Source organism: Xenopus tropicalis, chromosome 5, assembly GCF_000004195.4.
Source record: "Xenopus tropicalis strain Nigerian chromosome 5, UCB_Xtro_10.0, whole genome shotgun sequence".
Taxonomy (NCBI): Eukaryota; Metazoa; Chordata; class Amphibia; order Anura; family Pipidae; genus Xenopus; species Xenopus tropicalis.
The window spans coordinates 108,866,790-108,883,678 of record NC_030681.2 but is presented as its reverse complement, the minus strand read 5'-3'; the positions used below and the strand labels follow the sequence as shown (position 1 = coordinate 108,883,678).

At 38.2% G+C, this 16,889-nt stretch overlaps 1 protein-coding gene across 4 annotated transcripts; it reads left to right on the top strand.

The window, feature by feature from the left end:
• The first annotated feature begins 457 nt into the window (after positions 1-457).
• On the top strand, positions 458-16,682 carry mfn1 (mitofusin 1). Of its 4 annotated transcripts, none has more exons than XM_012962973.3 (18): positions 458-549; positions 1,639-1,760; positions 3,722-3,857; positions 4,360-4,522; positions 4,702-4,826; positions 5,104-5,212; positions 5,762-5,869; positions 6,293-6,446; positions 6,758-6,825; positions 9,366-9,487; positions 10,188-10,314; positions 11,299-11,403; positions 11,958-12,060; positions 12,269-12,495; positions 12,840-12,992; positions 13,649-13,845; positions 14,100-14,234; positions 15,053-16,682. In XM_012962973.3, the coding sequence occupies exons 2-18, from the start codon at positions 1,646-1,648 to the stop codon at positions 15,120-15,122; spliced, it is 2,217 nt and encodes a 738-aa protein (XP_012818427.1). In that variant the 5' UTR covers positions 458-549; positions 1,639-1,645; the 3' UTR covers positions 15,123-16,682. The 4 variants fall into 4 exon arrangements, with proteins under 4 accessions (XP_012818427.1, XP_012818426.1, XP_012818424.1 ...); XM_012962972.3 differs by having other exon boundaries at positions 462-584; positions 1,636-1,760; XM_012962970.3 differs by having other exon boundaries at positions 463-584.
• Positions 16,683-16,889: the final 207 nt, after the last annotated feature.

Genomic DNA, 16,889 nt, shown 5'->3' with positions numbered 1-16,889 from the left:
CTGAGAAGAAGAAGCGGAAGAATAAGCTGAAGTGGAAGAACAGTCTGTGGGGTTTTCAACCCAACACAATTCGAAGTCTGCAAGCTGCACAACAAATATAAAAAGGGGGGTTTATGACAGTATATAATGCCTGTCAGTTCATACCTTTACATTTTCATCTAACATTTTTATTACCATGAATCAATGGTCACTCTGTTGTACTAATACACCCACTAATGCCTACACATAACTTTACTCCCACGTTCTTAGTCCAATGACTTGAGCTGCATCCTTTGCAAAGGCTATACATTCTAAGCCATTTTTACTCATGCTTTGTACAATAAGATTCTAGAAAATTTTAGGAGGACCGTGTTGGCAGCTTATCGCCTTTTGTTACAATAGTAAGCGGTACGGGCAGAAAAGAACTACACAACTACTTCCCACGGAATGGTTCTGAGCTACGCCGTCTCCGCTCGCCCCTCCCCCAATGCGCTACGTAACGTGTCACTGCGCAGGACGGGATCTCGCGTGATGAGAGTGGCGGTGCGGGGATTGTGTGTAGGACAGGAGGCAAGGAATTTGCACTTAGCTGCTGTGCGGGAGGTGTAAGTAGGGCATAGGGATGCGGGACTGCGGGCTGCGATAGGCCAATCGTGAGCGTCCTGCAGAAAGCCCGATTTTTGGGCAGTATGCATTTACTTGGATTAGTCGCCCCCCCCCCCCCCCCTGTCATTTTGTAGCATGTTATACACTCACTGACGTGTTACTGTGTATATAATGTATATGTACGTATGTGTGTCTGTATATATAATATGTATTTACCCATTTGAGTCTACTTGTAAATGAACTCCTTGCAGTACAGTCCAAGCACACATATGTTCGGAACTTTATTATACACGCTCACCTTTGGTGTCCTTCATACTAGGATACTCACTTTCTATAGAAATTAGCAACAAGTGCATTCAGGTTAAAACTTGTGTTTTTTAAATATTAATTAAATATACATTTTACATATTAATTGTAGCTTTGGTGACATTTTCTAATGCTTATAATGTGGACTATGTTATTATTTATATAAGGTATTTTAATCATTTTTATTTCAAAAGATCCATATAACTCTTTGTTTAACATGTGTGAATTTTGTGATTTGAACAAAAAAAAAAAAGAATTGCCCCCCACGGGACCCCATTTATTAACCCACTGGTCGCCTGGGCCCTTGGGCTGTGTGCCATTCCCCAATGGAAAAAAAAAAAGACTTGCAGATCCATGACTTGTCATTAAGCCCTCCGCAACCTGTGAATTGCACTTTTACCTCTCTTAGGGCCTGCTATGGGATCCCTGATTGCAGCACCTCGTTCCCCATGATGTTGGCCCTGTATAATATAGTACTTTAGTGGTTTATTTTATCTACATTTTCTTTCATTTATTTTATATATATTCCATATCCTGCAGCCCTTTTGTAGAGATAAGATAAACAGAGATAAGATGTTCTCACCAGAATGATTATCTGATCTAAAAGCAGTTATTAGTGCAAGTTCTTGCTTTTTTTTTTTTTTCTTATAATAGACGTGTGGTCATCTTTCATTTTTATTGCTTCTTTGTACTGTCTGGATTGGCAATTTTCTTGGCACTTAAAACTGCCATTTTCTTTTCAAGCAGATAAGTCATGGAAGAAGCAAGTGTCTCTCCCCTAAAGCACTTTGTGCTAGCCAAGAAGAGCATTACGTCTATCTTTGACCAGTTGGTGGAGTATGTCAGTGAAGGCGTAACCTTTGTAGAAGGTATCTTTCATTTTCTGTAATATAGCATTGCACATTTTAAGACTAACCGTGGGATGTAGTAACAGGTGCAATTTTGTTCAAGGTCTAATAACCCACAGCAACTATTAAGCACTTACTAGTTTACAGCAATTAAAATAGTGAATAGTTGAGAAAATAGCTGAGAAACTACTATGAATCAGTAGATATAGGGCAAGTTCTGCATATTTTACTACATTCTCCATGTAGTGTAACTGTTTTCTGATAAATAATAATCGAATTGAAAGAGCTTCTCCAGAGAAATCTTGCATTGAAATCCATTTTTCAAAAACACAGATTTTTCATTTTTAAATTTCACATGGGGTGCCATGTCCTTCATTTTCCAGTCACACTTTACTGCTGAGCTGCAAGTTGGAGTGATATCACCCCCCTCCCGGCAGCCGATCAGCAGAACAATGGAAAGGTAGCAGGATAGCAGCTCCCAGTAGATATCAGAATAGCACTCAATAGTAAGAAATCCAAGTCAGGCTTGGGACTCCTCCAGTTACACTGCAGTAGGAAAAACACTAGGTTATCTGAAAGCAGTACTAATGTAGCGCTGGCTCCTCCTGAAATTTTAGACTCAGGCACAATGCATGAGATGGCACCGACACACCAATATTACAGCAAAAAAAATTAATTTGTTGGTTCAAGAATAACATTTAAAATGATAGAATACACTATTTGCTATGTAAACAGTGTAATTTAGAAATAAAAAGTATACCATGAAAATCATGACAGTATCCCTTTAAAGATTTAGAGTAAAAGTTTTGATCACTGCTGCTGTCTTGTGAAAACAATGGCTGTCAAATTGCCTCTGACCACCACAGTGTAAGACTCGTTCTTCACTGAAGGGCAACAGTGATCCAAATGCCTGTGTCCCATTAAACTAAAGCATGGAAGTCTTCCTGTGCTATATGATTTATGGCTGAGATCTGAGATTTTTTTTATGTCTATAACAGTAAGAGATTTTATCTAAAACCTATTATTTACACATCAACACAATGATAATATATTCTGCCTGTTTTTATTAAATAAAAAAGATCAATATTTTTGGTTAATCTTCTCACAATTTATTATAAAGCGCTTCCCATCTGCCTGCAGGATTTTTCGTGTGTGTGCTCCTTATCACAGGTATGGGACCTGTTATCCAAAATGCTCTGGACCTGGGGTTTTCTGGATAAGCAATCTTTCCGTAATTTGGATCTCCATACTAAGGGGCACATTTACTAATCCACGAACGTCCAAAAAGTGTCCAAATTCCTTTTTTTTCGTAATGATCGGTATTTTGCAACGTTTTCGAGCGCTCAATACGAAAGTCGCGACAATTCACGAAAGTCATAATGGCTATGAAAAAGTCGCGACAATTCACGAAATTTGTAATGGCAATGAAAAAGTCGCGACAATTCACGAAATTTGTAATGGCAATGAAAAAGTCGCGACAATTCACGAAAGGCATAATGGCTATGAAAAGTCACGACAATTCGCGAAAGTCGTAACGGCTACGAAAAAGTCGCAAAAAATACAAAAAGTCGCAAAATGTTCATTTTCCAATCCGAATTTTTCTTATTCAGATTCGTGGATTAGTAAATCAGCCCCTAAGTGTCTACTTGAAAAACATTTTAATAATTAATAAACGCAATATGATTGTTTTGCCCCCAATAAGGATTCATTTTATTTTAGCTAGGATTAAGTACAAGGTTATGTTTAATTACAGAGAAAAAAAAGGAATGCTTTTTACAAATATACATTATTTGATTATGATAGAGTCTATGGGAGATGTCCTTCCCATAACCTCAATACCGGGTTTCCGGATAACAGATCCTATACCTGTGCATTACATTCCAGGGCAACAAACTGCACTTAGACATAGTAGTGGAAGAGCAGCAGATGGAAGACTGTGCTTGCTTAAACTTTAACCATTATGTTCCTTTATTTCGGCATAGAAACATTCCAGAACCCAGAGCTAAAGAATGTGAGTACAGAGGATGATGTTAATAAGGTTAAGGCATCTAAGACTAAACTAGCTGGCATTGGGGAGGTTCTCGCCCGCAGGAATATGAAGGTGGCTTTTTTTGGCAGGTAAGAGCTTTCATCACAATTTAAGGATATGTGATTTGTGATAACTGCATTTTAAGCTGCAAACAAACATATAAAATATATAATAAAGTATACATTTTATGCTTGAACCCTCTGGTATTTATATTACAAGAAGTCAGTATAGTAATTCAAACATTATATATATATGGAAACATGATTCAGAAATGAGAAATATCTGCTAACAGTAAGGGCAATGGCACATGAATCATCCACTACTTTGCAATACATATGCTCTTCCACCACCGATTCACATTACTGCCAGCTTTCTTCTGTTGATCAGATGGCAAGAAGTTTGACCCACTGACTAATTGGATTTACTCTGAATACCAGTATAGAGATAATTCATATGTATTTGTCTTATACATTGTTATTCTTAAGTTTTGAACTTTAAATGTTGAATAATTAACTCTTCCTGAGTTTTATGTTCATATTGCATGCTAACCATAATTTGAATGAACCGTGATGTTTTTATCCATCCCTGCAGAACAAGTAGTGGCAAGAGCACAGTGATAAACTCTATGCTGTGGGACAAAGTGCTGCCCAGTGGTATTGGACACACTACCAACTGCTTCCTTAGCGTGGAAGGTACAGAAGGAGACAAGGCCTATCTGATGACAGAGGGTTCAGAGGAAAAGAAAAGTGTAAAGGTATAACTGCAGATGTATATTACAAACATTCACTGTATGATATCTCCCACCGTGCTGTGTGTCTAACCAATATATTTACATTTACTATTCATTACACTTATTTGTAATACAGAATGTGCCTCCTCAGGCCTCACAACTATTGATGAAATGCAACTTGCTTTGTTTTTTTCTTTTTGCAGACTGTTAATCAGCTTGCACATGCTCTGCACATGGACAAAGACTTGGGAGCTGGCTGTCTTGTTCATGTGTTCTGGCCAAAAGCAAAATGTGCTCTGCTTCGAGATGACTTAGTCCTTGTAGACAGGTAAAATAATCTCTCCATGCTTCCCCATGTAGATGCTGAGATGGCTTTGTAACACACACTAGACTTTCACCTCCTATGGTTCTTATACTGCTTTATTCTGTGTAATGCTGGCTAAAAATATAGCTACAAACACATATTTATATTGCAGTTTGCCAGTAACTAACATAAGCTAAGGAATGTGTTTTACATCTGTGATTTAGTAATATTAATAAACAAATATTGGTAACATTTCACATTTTATGTGTTTCATATAATGAATAATATATTATTTGTGCAGTCCAGGAACAGATGTGACAACAGAGCTAGACAGCTGGATTGATAAATTCTGCTTGGACGCCGATGTCTTTGTTCTGGTAGCAAATTCAGAGTCTACTCTCATGAACACGGTGAGAATATAGGCATTCTGTACATTTATTTATTTAAAATATTTTATCCTGTGATTATTTTAAAATTCAAATCTGTGGGTTTTGGGCAAGCATTTGGAATATGGAGGCAATTTAGAGTCTGGTGGAGTAATGCGTGTGATGTTTTTTCATCGCTCTGGGTTTATTGTAATGTGCGTTTTTTAATTTTATTAGCTGCCCCCAAGGGCTACACAGCAGCTTTGTTTATATAAATTATAGTAGGGTATCTGAAGCAAACACACAAATTTTCTCAGCGCAGGACAACAGTATATAATATTTTAATCACTTTGATACACTTTTTTTTTTTTGGTTTACTCTTCCTTAATGTTAAAAATATTTAAAAGTGATTATTACTAGGTATTCCAATTTTTTTCAACAAGAGATGTTTTGTAGAGATCTTCCAAAAACACACACATTGGGAAAGAAAATCTAACCATGACTGGGAAAATAGTTATGTTACAATAAATTGATGAAAAACTAAATATATTAACAAAATAATTCTGCTAAACCTTTCTCCATCTCTGGTTTTAGGAGAAACATTTTTTCTATAAGGTCAATGAGAAACTTTCTAAGCCTAATATATTCATCCTTAATAATCGCTGGGATGCCTCTGCGTCTGAACCAGAGTATATGGAAGATGTGAGTAGCTTGTTGGTTTTGATATATACAATAATTAATGCAAGGTGACTTAGTTATCCAGCAAGTGAAATCTTCTAAAATGCTCTACCCATCAGTTTGTACCCATCAGGTTAGCTGCCAATTCAAAATATATATGGAGAGTGGCACTCCATTGTGAATTAAATCCTATCCTTGTATAGTAGTCCACCACACTTTCTCTCTCCAGTATATGGGTTTCCATGGGTTTCTCTAAAGGGGAAATTAGTCTTAAATTTGGTCCCAAAGATTTGTCACTTACTGCCACTTCTTTAGGGATGCACACATTTTACTTCTGAGGAACTTGCACTAAGCAACAGAATTTGCCACCTAATGCCCACGTGGAAATGGCAGAAAGTAAGAAGTCAAGGATAGATTCAAACCCATCTCTCCTATTTGTGCATATAGGTACGTAAACAACACATGGAACGTTGCCAGTCGTTTCTTGTGGATGAACTGAAAGTAGTGGATTCCTTAGAGGCACAAAAGCGCATCTTTTTTGTTTCAGCTAAGGAAGTCCTGAATGCCAGAATGCACAAGGCACAAGGGATGCCAGAAGCCGGTGGGTATGATCTAGATTATAGTAGTATAGCCTAGATTTCCAAAGATGATCTAGATTATAGTAGTATAGCCTAGATTTCCAAAGATGATCTAGATTATAGTAGTAAAGCCTAGATTTCCAAAGCTGATTTTAGCTTGCTGAGGGAAAAACATTTCTTCACAGTAGCAGTAGAAAAGCATGTGAATTAGAGCATCTAGAGAGAGTTGGAGATGCAAAAATGATGCAAAGCAAACTTGCTGTTTGTGATCCAAAGTGTATCGATGGTCACATTTATCAAGCCACTACACTAAAGTATCTTGTAACTTGTGCAGGTGCTGCGCTTGCTGAAGGGTTTCACACCAGATTCTTGGAATTCCAGAAATTTGAAAAGCTATTTGAGGTAATATACCATTTTCTTTTCACTGTTTCCCCTTATCCCATTACTGTGTCATATTGCATTTTGTTTGTATTTAAATGTAACTCACTTGGTATCCATGTGCTGATGCTAGTAATCAGGTATTCTTGCTGTTCCTTACCATTCAGTAAGTATTTTGCAGTTAAAAAATGGCACTTAGACCTGTTGTGATATGAGGACTTTAAGCTAGGCACACAGGGCATTCTGCTTAGTGTGAAGCTGCCCTAGATAAGAACAAAGTGGGAGATATTTTGTGACGCTTTAATTTAGGCATTGTTTATACTGTGCTGTTGCACCTAGTGTTTGGGGAACTGGTTCACTAAGCAGGTAATCTGACTGTAGTCTGTATTCAGTTGGTCAGGGACCACCGCTAGTCACTGCATGTTTTTAAAAAAAATGTCAATGCAATTGAATTGAGGGAACCAGAGAGGATTTTAAGTGTAATGAATACAAATATCTTATGATTCCTTGACTGCAATTTAATATTAGTGTACTTTCCACTTTACTGGTTTTCAAATGCTCTATAGCGCAGCCCCTACTGGCCACTGTGATGTTGATGAACTATCAAAAAAATAGTCAAGGGGGCTCATTTATAAACAATTAGCAGGTTGAACAATGATGGCAAACATTTGATTGGTTGCCATAGATTACTTCTCAAGGGCAAATTTGCCCAGTGTTTATAAATGAGCTCCAAGGAGTTTGAAACGAAGTTTGATCAACTTGTTAATTGGTGCTTGTTTTTCACTTGTCAGTTTGCCAGCCATTACCATTTTTAATCATTCTGTGGTAATGTTAATAAATGAATGTATGCTATTGCTCACACTAACCTCTCACCTGTTTCAGCTCTTTCCTCTTGCAGCCTAGCCAAGCTGTAACAGTGTGTGGCTTCTATGCAACCTCTTGTTCATCATTGCTGACCTCTAGATTTACTTCTCTGGGGAACAAAACCTTCAGTATTTTTTTTATTCACTCTCTCTTTTTCTTCATTATTTTTTTTCCTTTTTTTGTTTTTATTTAAAACCCTCATCACCAATGCTATGGCCACTAGGTTGCATGTATAAGCATTTAATACTTTTGTAGAGGGCTGCAGAGAGCTATAGCATGACTGAGAACTGAAGGTAAACCTTGACTGCAAATAAGGACCTGACCCAAAGCTTGATTTATTTATTTTTTAAAGTGTATAGTGTATTTGGTTTATATATTTTTTTTTTTATATATAAAGATATATCAACTTTCATTATTAACCAGTACAAAGTGGTTGTATTTCATGCAGTGCCCTCCACTTCTAGAATTACTAAAGGTGGCCATACACGGGCCGACTATAGCTGCCGATATCGGTCCCTTGGACCGATTCGGCAGCTAATCGGCCCGTGTATGGGGAGAGCAGATCGGCCTGGCCGACCGATATCTGGCCTGAAATTGGCCAGATCTCGATCGGCCAGGTTAGAAAATCTGGTCGGATCGGGGACCGCATCGGCTCGTTGATGCGGTCCCCGATCCCACTGCCCCATTGCCGCCCACATAATCCGATCGTCTGGCCCCAGGGCCAAACGATCGGATTATTATTTTTTTTACCTAAATGGTCCCCGATATCGCCCACCCGTAGGTGGGGATATCGGGGGAAGATCCGCTCGCTTGGCGACATCTGCTCGTGTACGGCCACCTTAAGGCATGTAATTGGGAGAGATCAAGAATGCAGAACACATAACTGTGTTATGGCTTAGCATTCATTTCTGCTACTGCAGTATATTACCCTATCTAGTAAGGTGCAATAAGTAATGTATTATGTCATATACTATAATAATTTAATGTCATTTTCTATTCTATTTTTTATTGCCATATGTTTGATTCCTGGATTACTGCATCAGTAGCATTTAGCTTTGTAGGTGTGCTGTAGGCCACCTCACCACCTATTGATTCCTTATCCTGCATGGCTAGTTAGCAATTCATTTAGATGTCTGCTGTAGGGCTTCACATAAATCAGTTCTGTCTGCAGCATGCATTTAAATTAATTGGTAATTAGCCATGCAGGTTAGGTGGCAGCTATTAAAGGGGTGAGGTGGCAACCTTAATGTGCTGGGATAGGAGATGGACATTTTTGCAATTGTGTATTTATTAATCAATGGATGGGATGGCCCCAACATGATGACATTCTCATTTTAGGAGCTCAGAACTTTCTGCCCATAGCTCTTAACCGTTTAAAATGTTTTTTTTTTATAGATTTTGTTATATTTGCCCTTTATCAGTTACTTTAAAATATTTCTTTGTTTACACTGTTTGCTTTCTGTTGATGAGAGTTTCACATTACTGAGGTAGAGACAATGGGGTACAAGAGACACATTCCTGCTGCTTCCTTATATTATTATTTTTTTTTTTGTTTTACATTTATTATCATGTTTTCTGCTTATAGTTATGTATTTTGGCAGCAGCAAGTGTTTCTTTTGGGCACTACTTGGTGCCACTTGCCTCATGTAATTCCTGACTGGCTTTGTGTGGAATCACAGTAATGTGTTGTGGCCCCACAGGAATGTATCTCGCAGTCAGCAGTGAAAACAAAGTTTGAGCAGCACACTATCACAGCTAAACAAATTACTGATACCGTCAAAGCTATTATGGATGCTATAAACATCAAGGCTGCAGACAAAAGGTAGGACCATACAACTGAAGATTGATTCCTTTTTTGTTACATTTTAAATAATTTAAAGATGGCTATCAATGTCTGTGCAGTACTACCAGTAAGAGCGGTGGCACACAGGGAAGATTAGTTACCTGCAGTTAGATCTCTGCTACCACAGGTGACTGATCTCCCAAAATGCCTTCCCACTGGCAATAAAGTGAATCGCCAGTGGGAAGGCATATAGACTGCTTTTTTTTCCAAGTTTCCTGAGCAGGATTTAATTGACTTTTCAAACAATAATATTTAAAGTCCCACATATCTTACATGTATTTGTATGTGGATGTTCAGGCCAATGTGGCAGCAGCAAAAATGCTATTACAGTTTTCCTTACAACAAATTGCTTAATGTTTAGTTTCATGTACATCAAGCCCCTTCCCTTCAGCTGCAGCATTGGTGATGTCATGGATCTACAAGAATTCATCTGACTATGTATCCATATAAGATTTCCTTACTGTATGTGCCACAATGCTTATATTAAGCTCCCTGGAGTAGAAGGGGCCAGTGTGCCAGGCCACAATTTAGCTGCAGTTCCCAAGATAAGGTGTAGAACAACAAAGGGATGTCCTGTTGATCGTTATTACACTGATAAGGGGGACAATCCAGGCCTTTATATTTCATTTCTTTTTCTTGCAAACGAATGCATCTGACTTCTAGATGTGGGTAATTTCAGGGTACGGTGTATGGTAGAAAGAGAGAATCAGAATGACAGGCTTGAGTATGTGAAGACACAAATGCTGATCCTAACGGAGGAAATTGAGAAAAGGATTCTGCATATCACAAAGGAAGTGAATGAACAGGTTAGCTTGCTGACTAAAATGTGCTACATGTGAATTAGTGTTAGTTTTTATGGCTGTTATAATCAAATTTATAATAAAAAATATGAGAACATAAATATTGCCCTTCCAGGCTACTGTACACATAGCATTGTGATTGCTGGTACTGCTGGTGCTGATCAAAATGCTAACTTCCTGCTGCTTCCTATTTACACGAAGATGAATTGGTCAGGTCCCACATCATGGGCAATTATAACCAAGAACTCTAAAATGTGTGTGAATAGGAAATGATCCAAGTTAGGTATTGCCACTTTAATTGTGTTACTTTTGCCCTTACAAATACTGTCTCCTGACCAGCCTCAGAAAGACAGACTTTTTTTTTTTTTTTATTTATTTAGAGTTCTAAAATAATATAATAAGTGTGTAATAGGAGTTCCCAGATAGAAGTGCCAAAGCTTAATTTACTGATCCAGGAAGCATCCCTTCTCAGCTCAGCTCTACAGCTTGATGAGATAGAACTGAGCAGGGAAGCATCAGAAAATGCTTCCTGTATCAGTAACTTTAACTTTCAGCATTATGTCTTGTTCCCACCCAGACAGAACAGCAGAAGATGCTCCTGTTACACATTTGTGATATTAGTAGTGTAAAAACACTGAATATCATGCACAGAGCTTGTGCAGGGAATCGGCAGAAAACAAGATTGGTAGCTACTGGGGGTACCTTCTTTGGAGGCACAGATCTTCCCTGCTATAGGGCTGTGGTTGTCTTGGGTTGGTACAGAAGCCCAAAACATAATGTATAGCATCCTACTCTACTTTTTTGTTATGCTTTGAGATACTCATAGACTTTCAGCGTTCCACTAAGCCCACTCAAACTCCTACCATGCTTCAGCATCCAGTAAATCTTCATGATATGTTACAACAACCGCAATACCAGTTAACTCTGATTACTGCCCAAGACATAGAAACAGAGTATAATATTAACCTGTTCTTCTATGGATGTGGACAGGTCTCTAGTGCCATGATGGATGAGATATATCATCTTTCCCTTCTGGTTGACAAGTTTGACGCTGAGTTCCACCCATCTCTGTCCGTTCTGAAGCTTTACAAGAACGTAAGCTCTACTCTGTTTCTTAAGTTCAAGTTGTAACATTAATAACACAAATTCATGTATCAAAACCAAGGGCAAGTAAGAAACTGCAACAACCATTTTTTTAACCAGCAAAGGTAAATGGAATGTTTTTTATTACACAAAGCCATTCTATATACTGTATATAGTAGATCAGAATTTCCAAAGTGTTTCCCATAAGAAGGCAAAACATATTATTGCCTTAACACACAGACTTTTATTATCCTGCAACCCATTATCTAGTAAGATCTTAAAATAATTAGAATTTTTATAAACAATTAGATTTTTCCCTGTAGTAATAAAACAGTACCCTGTACTGCATAAATCCATTTTGGATTGATAGAACAATCCTGGTGGTTTTTCTTTTTTTTTATGTTCAAATGTTTTCGCTGCCTTTACATAATTTGGACCACAGTTTGTTGAGATCCCTTATCCAGAAAAGCCCAGGATAGGCCATATAACTGCTTTAATGATACAGGAAGCAGAACTGCATTGCTGTTTAAAAGCCTCACTAAAACTGGGTGTTCTTTAATTACCAGGAACTGAATTTGCACATAGAAAATGGCATGGGCAGAAAACTGGCCGATCGCTGTTCCAATGCAGTGAACATGTCCATCCAGAAAGCACAAGAAGACATCATAGGTAAAATCTAACTCGCATTTTCTTCCTGGGTTTCCCTAATACTTATCATACTGGTGTAGATATAGCCTTTTAGTGGTGGATATGATGATCAAGTTGTCATATTGGTTACTAAATGATCCAGGAATTTCCTTCTTACCAGAAGAATTCTAGGTTTCCTTTTGCTTCATTTGTTTATGCCATGTTGTCTGCTTTATCTGAACTCTAACAGACAAGCTGATGCCTTTACTGCCGCCCTCTGTCCAAGATCAGACTACTATATCTCTGCCATGTAAAAAGTTTGACCTTAGCTACAACATCAACTGTGAAAAGCTGTGCAGTGATTTCCAGGAAGACGTTGAGTTTCGCTTTTCTTTTGGTTTGACGTCACTTGCTAATCGGTTCCTTGGCTGTAAAACCAGCCACCTTTTATTAGGCTTTGCAGAACCAATGTTTCAGGTAAGATAGTGCAGTAATAATTTTACACCATATCAGTAAATATAAGGGACTGTTGTCCCTATTTGATTTTGCTTAACAGAGAGCATCGCATTTTCAGCCCCAATCAAAAATTATATGGGTTAAATTGCTTTTTGTAATGGAAGGGTAACATTTAATATATAACTGACTATATTATTGGGAAATGCAGTGTCTTCTGTTTTATCAATGTTATTCAGGTAATAATTCATGTCTTAAGCATAATAATTTGTCCCACTATGCATTGCCATTTGTTTATTTTATTGTGGCCCTACTATGACTTTACTTGGTAAATGGTTCCTGTCTTATTTATTATTTCTGGTTGTCAGATTCCCCGGCCTGTAAGTACCCCTTCAGCAACAGGGAATCCAGTTTTACCCCCTCAACCTGCATCTCAAGAGGAACTCATGCTTTCTGTCATGTCCGGATTGGCATCTCTAACATCAAGGGGTTCAATGAGTGTCATCATAGTTGGGGGAGTGGTGAGTGTCTTATGATATGTGGTTTACTGTCTTATACATTTCTAAATTTCTCTGCTTAGTCAGAGGCTAAATGTGAGGCATCGCTGAATTAAACCCTTTCACTTAGAGGTTGTAAAATGCTAAATAAGCCCATTAGCCATAACACAGTATGTTACCCAGACAAGAGAGGGTAGAGGTCAGGGATATGTTTTTCTAGTAACGTATTACTTAGAATACATAACCTTACTTCGGACCCCTTATCCGGAAACCCGTTATCCAGAAAGCTCCGAATTACGGGAAGCCCGTCTCCCATAGACTCCATTTTAATCAAATGATTCAGAATTGTAAAACTGATTTCCTTTTTCTATGTAGAAATAAAACAGTACCTTGTAATTGATCCCAACTAAGATATAAATAATCCTTATTGAATGCAAAACAATCCTATTGGGTTTAATTACTGTTTTATAGATTTTTTAGTAGACTTAAGGTATTGAGATCCAAATTACGTAAAGATCCCTTATCCGGAATACCCTTGGTCCTGAGCATTCTGGATAATGGGTCCTATACCTGTATGTATGTGTGTATATTATTATAATTATAATCTGTGTAACATAAATACAGTCAGTAAGACTATATAAAGTAATACCGTGCTTTTAAATGCATTTGTCTTGTTTCAGATCTGGAGGACTGTTGGTTGGAGGTTGATCTCTGGAATGATGTTGGCCTATGGTGGTTTATACCTGTATGAACGTCTGACATGGACAACAAGAGCAAAAGAGAGAGCCTTTAAAAAGCAGTTTGTGAATTATGCTGCTCAAAAACTGAAGTTGATCGTCAGCTTCACCAGTGCCAACTGCAGTCAGCAAGTTCAGAAGTGAGTGATGTGAAGAATACCTTGCTTCTTTGTGCAGGCTTTTTTTATAGGTCTGTTAATGACAGAACATGCAAGGCATTGTGGGAATTGCAGCTTAGCTAGAGGAGAGCTACTGCCAATAGGGCAAGTGCTTATAGAGAGCTGCAAAGTGATACTTATTCATCCTCAGTAGTTTTTTTCTTTATCTCAGAATTATAGCAGGATAAAACATACTTCTTAAACCCATTTTCCTTGTGTCTTTTATTTTTCACTAGGGAGCTGGACAACACTTTTAAACGATTATGTCAGCAAGTAGATGTAACGGAAAGAGACCTAGCAGAGTCAATAGACAAACTGTCTGAAGAAATACATCAGCTAGAGCAAATCCAGAGTAACTCCAAAGCACTCAGGTACTGCAGCGCATATTGCCTGCTAATAATATCACATATATAGAAAGCGCCAGCATAATCTGCTGCGCTGTACAATAAATGTGCGTATACATTGAATATGCCCAATATCACTCCAAATGTCGGTTGGGCAGGCCCGTTGTTCCTGTCTAAAGGACTGATATCAGCAGCTAGAATCGGCCCATGTATGGCCTCCTTTAAGTAAGAATATTTGTGCTAAAGAGACTGAGCAGCCAGATGACATTATGGTCCATGTGGTGCTAATTTATTGGCATTATATATATATTATCTTGTATTAGACTTGAAGCAGAAGACACCACTCCACTGTACATTTTTTCAATTTCATAACAATCCTGAGCTCCTCTTTCAAGAGCAGCTGCATATCTTCCCACAAGCACTGACTACTCCTAGATGCACCCTCCATTTCCCATCCGGAAAAGGCACACACCTTTCCCATTGGCTGCCATCCTCTTAACATCTGCCCATGTTCCTGAACGGAACAACCATTTAAGGGAACAAAACAAGCTAGATTGTAAGCACACTTTTTCCTGTTATATCAGTTACTGCCAGCTTTGTACGTAAATCTGTATATCTTGTTCGGGCAAGTTTGATCTTTCCATCAGATCAGGGATCACATCGGCTCGTTGATGCACTCCCCGAAACAACCAAATTAGCCCGGTATCACCCCCACACATAGACCACCTTAAGATGTCTTTGACCAAGCCAGGTGACCTTCATGAGCTCCTATTTAGTATTGGCTGTCAGTGAAGGTGCGGATGGAAGTAACTTTGTTTTTTTCTGTTATTGTGTGGCTTTTACAGAAACAGAGCATCACGAATTGAAGGAGAACTGAGAAATTTTGCAAAGAGCTTTCTACCTCAGAATAAGTAATCCTGTGGATCTTTGTACAGATGATGGTATCCATTCAGCAGAAACTGCCTCCCCAAAGAGTGGATATTGTACAGACTTGGACACTTTGCTGTCATTAAGTGTTAATGCAAAAGAGGAATTTATATATTTATATTTTGGCAAATAAAAATGTATTTTTGTGTATAGGCAACAGACGAACAGCTCTGTTTTAAGCAAAAAATGAAAATTTATAGAAGTGAAACCTTTATACTATAAAAGTATATTACTGGCATTGTATTATGTTCTGTGCCACTGCTTGGGAAGCCCTTCAGCTTATCAATGTGTGTTAGGTTCTGACAGTGCCAGAGGCTGCTATATTGTACAGGTAGGGTGCTGCTGGCAGAATGGGAAATGGCATAATGTTCAGACCTATTTATCTTTGCCTGTTAGGAGCTACAGGCTGGAGAGCACTATTATAACTGGGGTCCTGCCCCGCACCTTGGTTTTGCAACCATTTGTGTTTTGGAGTGTTAGGAGTTACTTTTCATTACCTCTTCTGAGACATTACACTACATTAGTTTCTCCTTGCTAAATGCTGTGGTTTTATTTCGCATGATAATCTAGCAGATTAAAATTCTACCTCTCTCCTTTGGAGAAGGCCCTGACTGCTATTAGTGGATACTGGCATATGATAGCTCTCCTGCAGTCCTGTCTATGGAACAAGCCACATGCGCATGTTTTTAACTGCAAATAAATGAGGAAGCCCAGGTATGTGCAGGAACACTTAGCGCCTCTCCATCCTTGCTGCCTATCCCTCTCCCTGTTGCCCATCTCTTCAGCTGCTTTGGGTAAGTGCCTGGTCTTCATTCAAAGTGAAAAAAATAAATCCAATGGGAAAAGTATTTCTTTTGCAAAGTTCTATTACTCTGGTTGGACTTTGTACGGGCATAGTTGAGGTGAATACCATAATGGGAATTAATAGCAGTCAATGCCACACACTGACACCTCACTAACCAATCGCCTGCTGTCATGTGGTACAATGAAGGAAACAAACGGGCCCAATAACCAGTATCTGTTGCTGGCTGTCCAATAGGAATGAAGGATCAGTAGGGAAAAAAAAAAAAATATATATATACATACATACATACACACACACACACACACACACACACACACACACACACACATATATTTAGTGGATTGCTGAGAAGTGTAGTGTGATATGAATCCAATGCAGTCAGGGACATGATTGGCATATATTCCCTGACAGCTGTTTTAGTTATTTCATGAATTTCTGCAAAATCCCCTCTCCAGCACAGAACCACTAATATTCTTAAGAGCATGCAATTTAAAGCAATGAGAAAATGCAGTTCCAGCCTGTCCTCTGCATATTTAATGACTGGCATGCAAGACTCAGGTTATTGATATTTATATGGCGCTGACCTATTCGCCTATTTATGAGTTCTTACATAAACGATTTCTATTTGTAATAATAAATCTGTGAGCATGGTTTGGAAATGGTTAAAGCTCTTTTATATATTTTATTGGAATATGATCATTTTTAAACAGCATTTATAAATAATAAAAGTCTGATTCACTGTTTCATGATAGTCATGCTTTGTCATCAAAGGAAGGCCCATGACCCTTCATGGGTTAAAACAAAAAGATATTTATAGGGAAACCTGTAGCAAAACCATAGCACATACATACTTTGTATCCTGTTATGTTTTACAGTAGTGGCTTTAAATGTAATGGAAACCCCAAAATATTTATTTATTACGCAAAATTGAAATTCCAAGCCACATAACA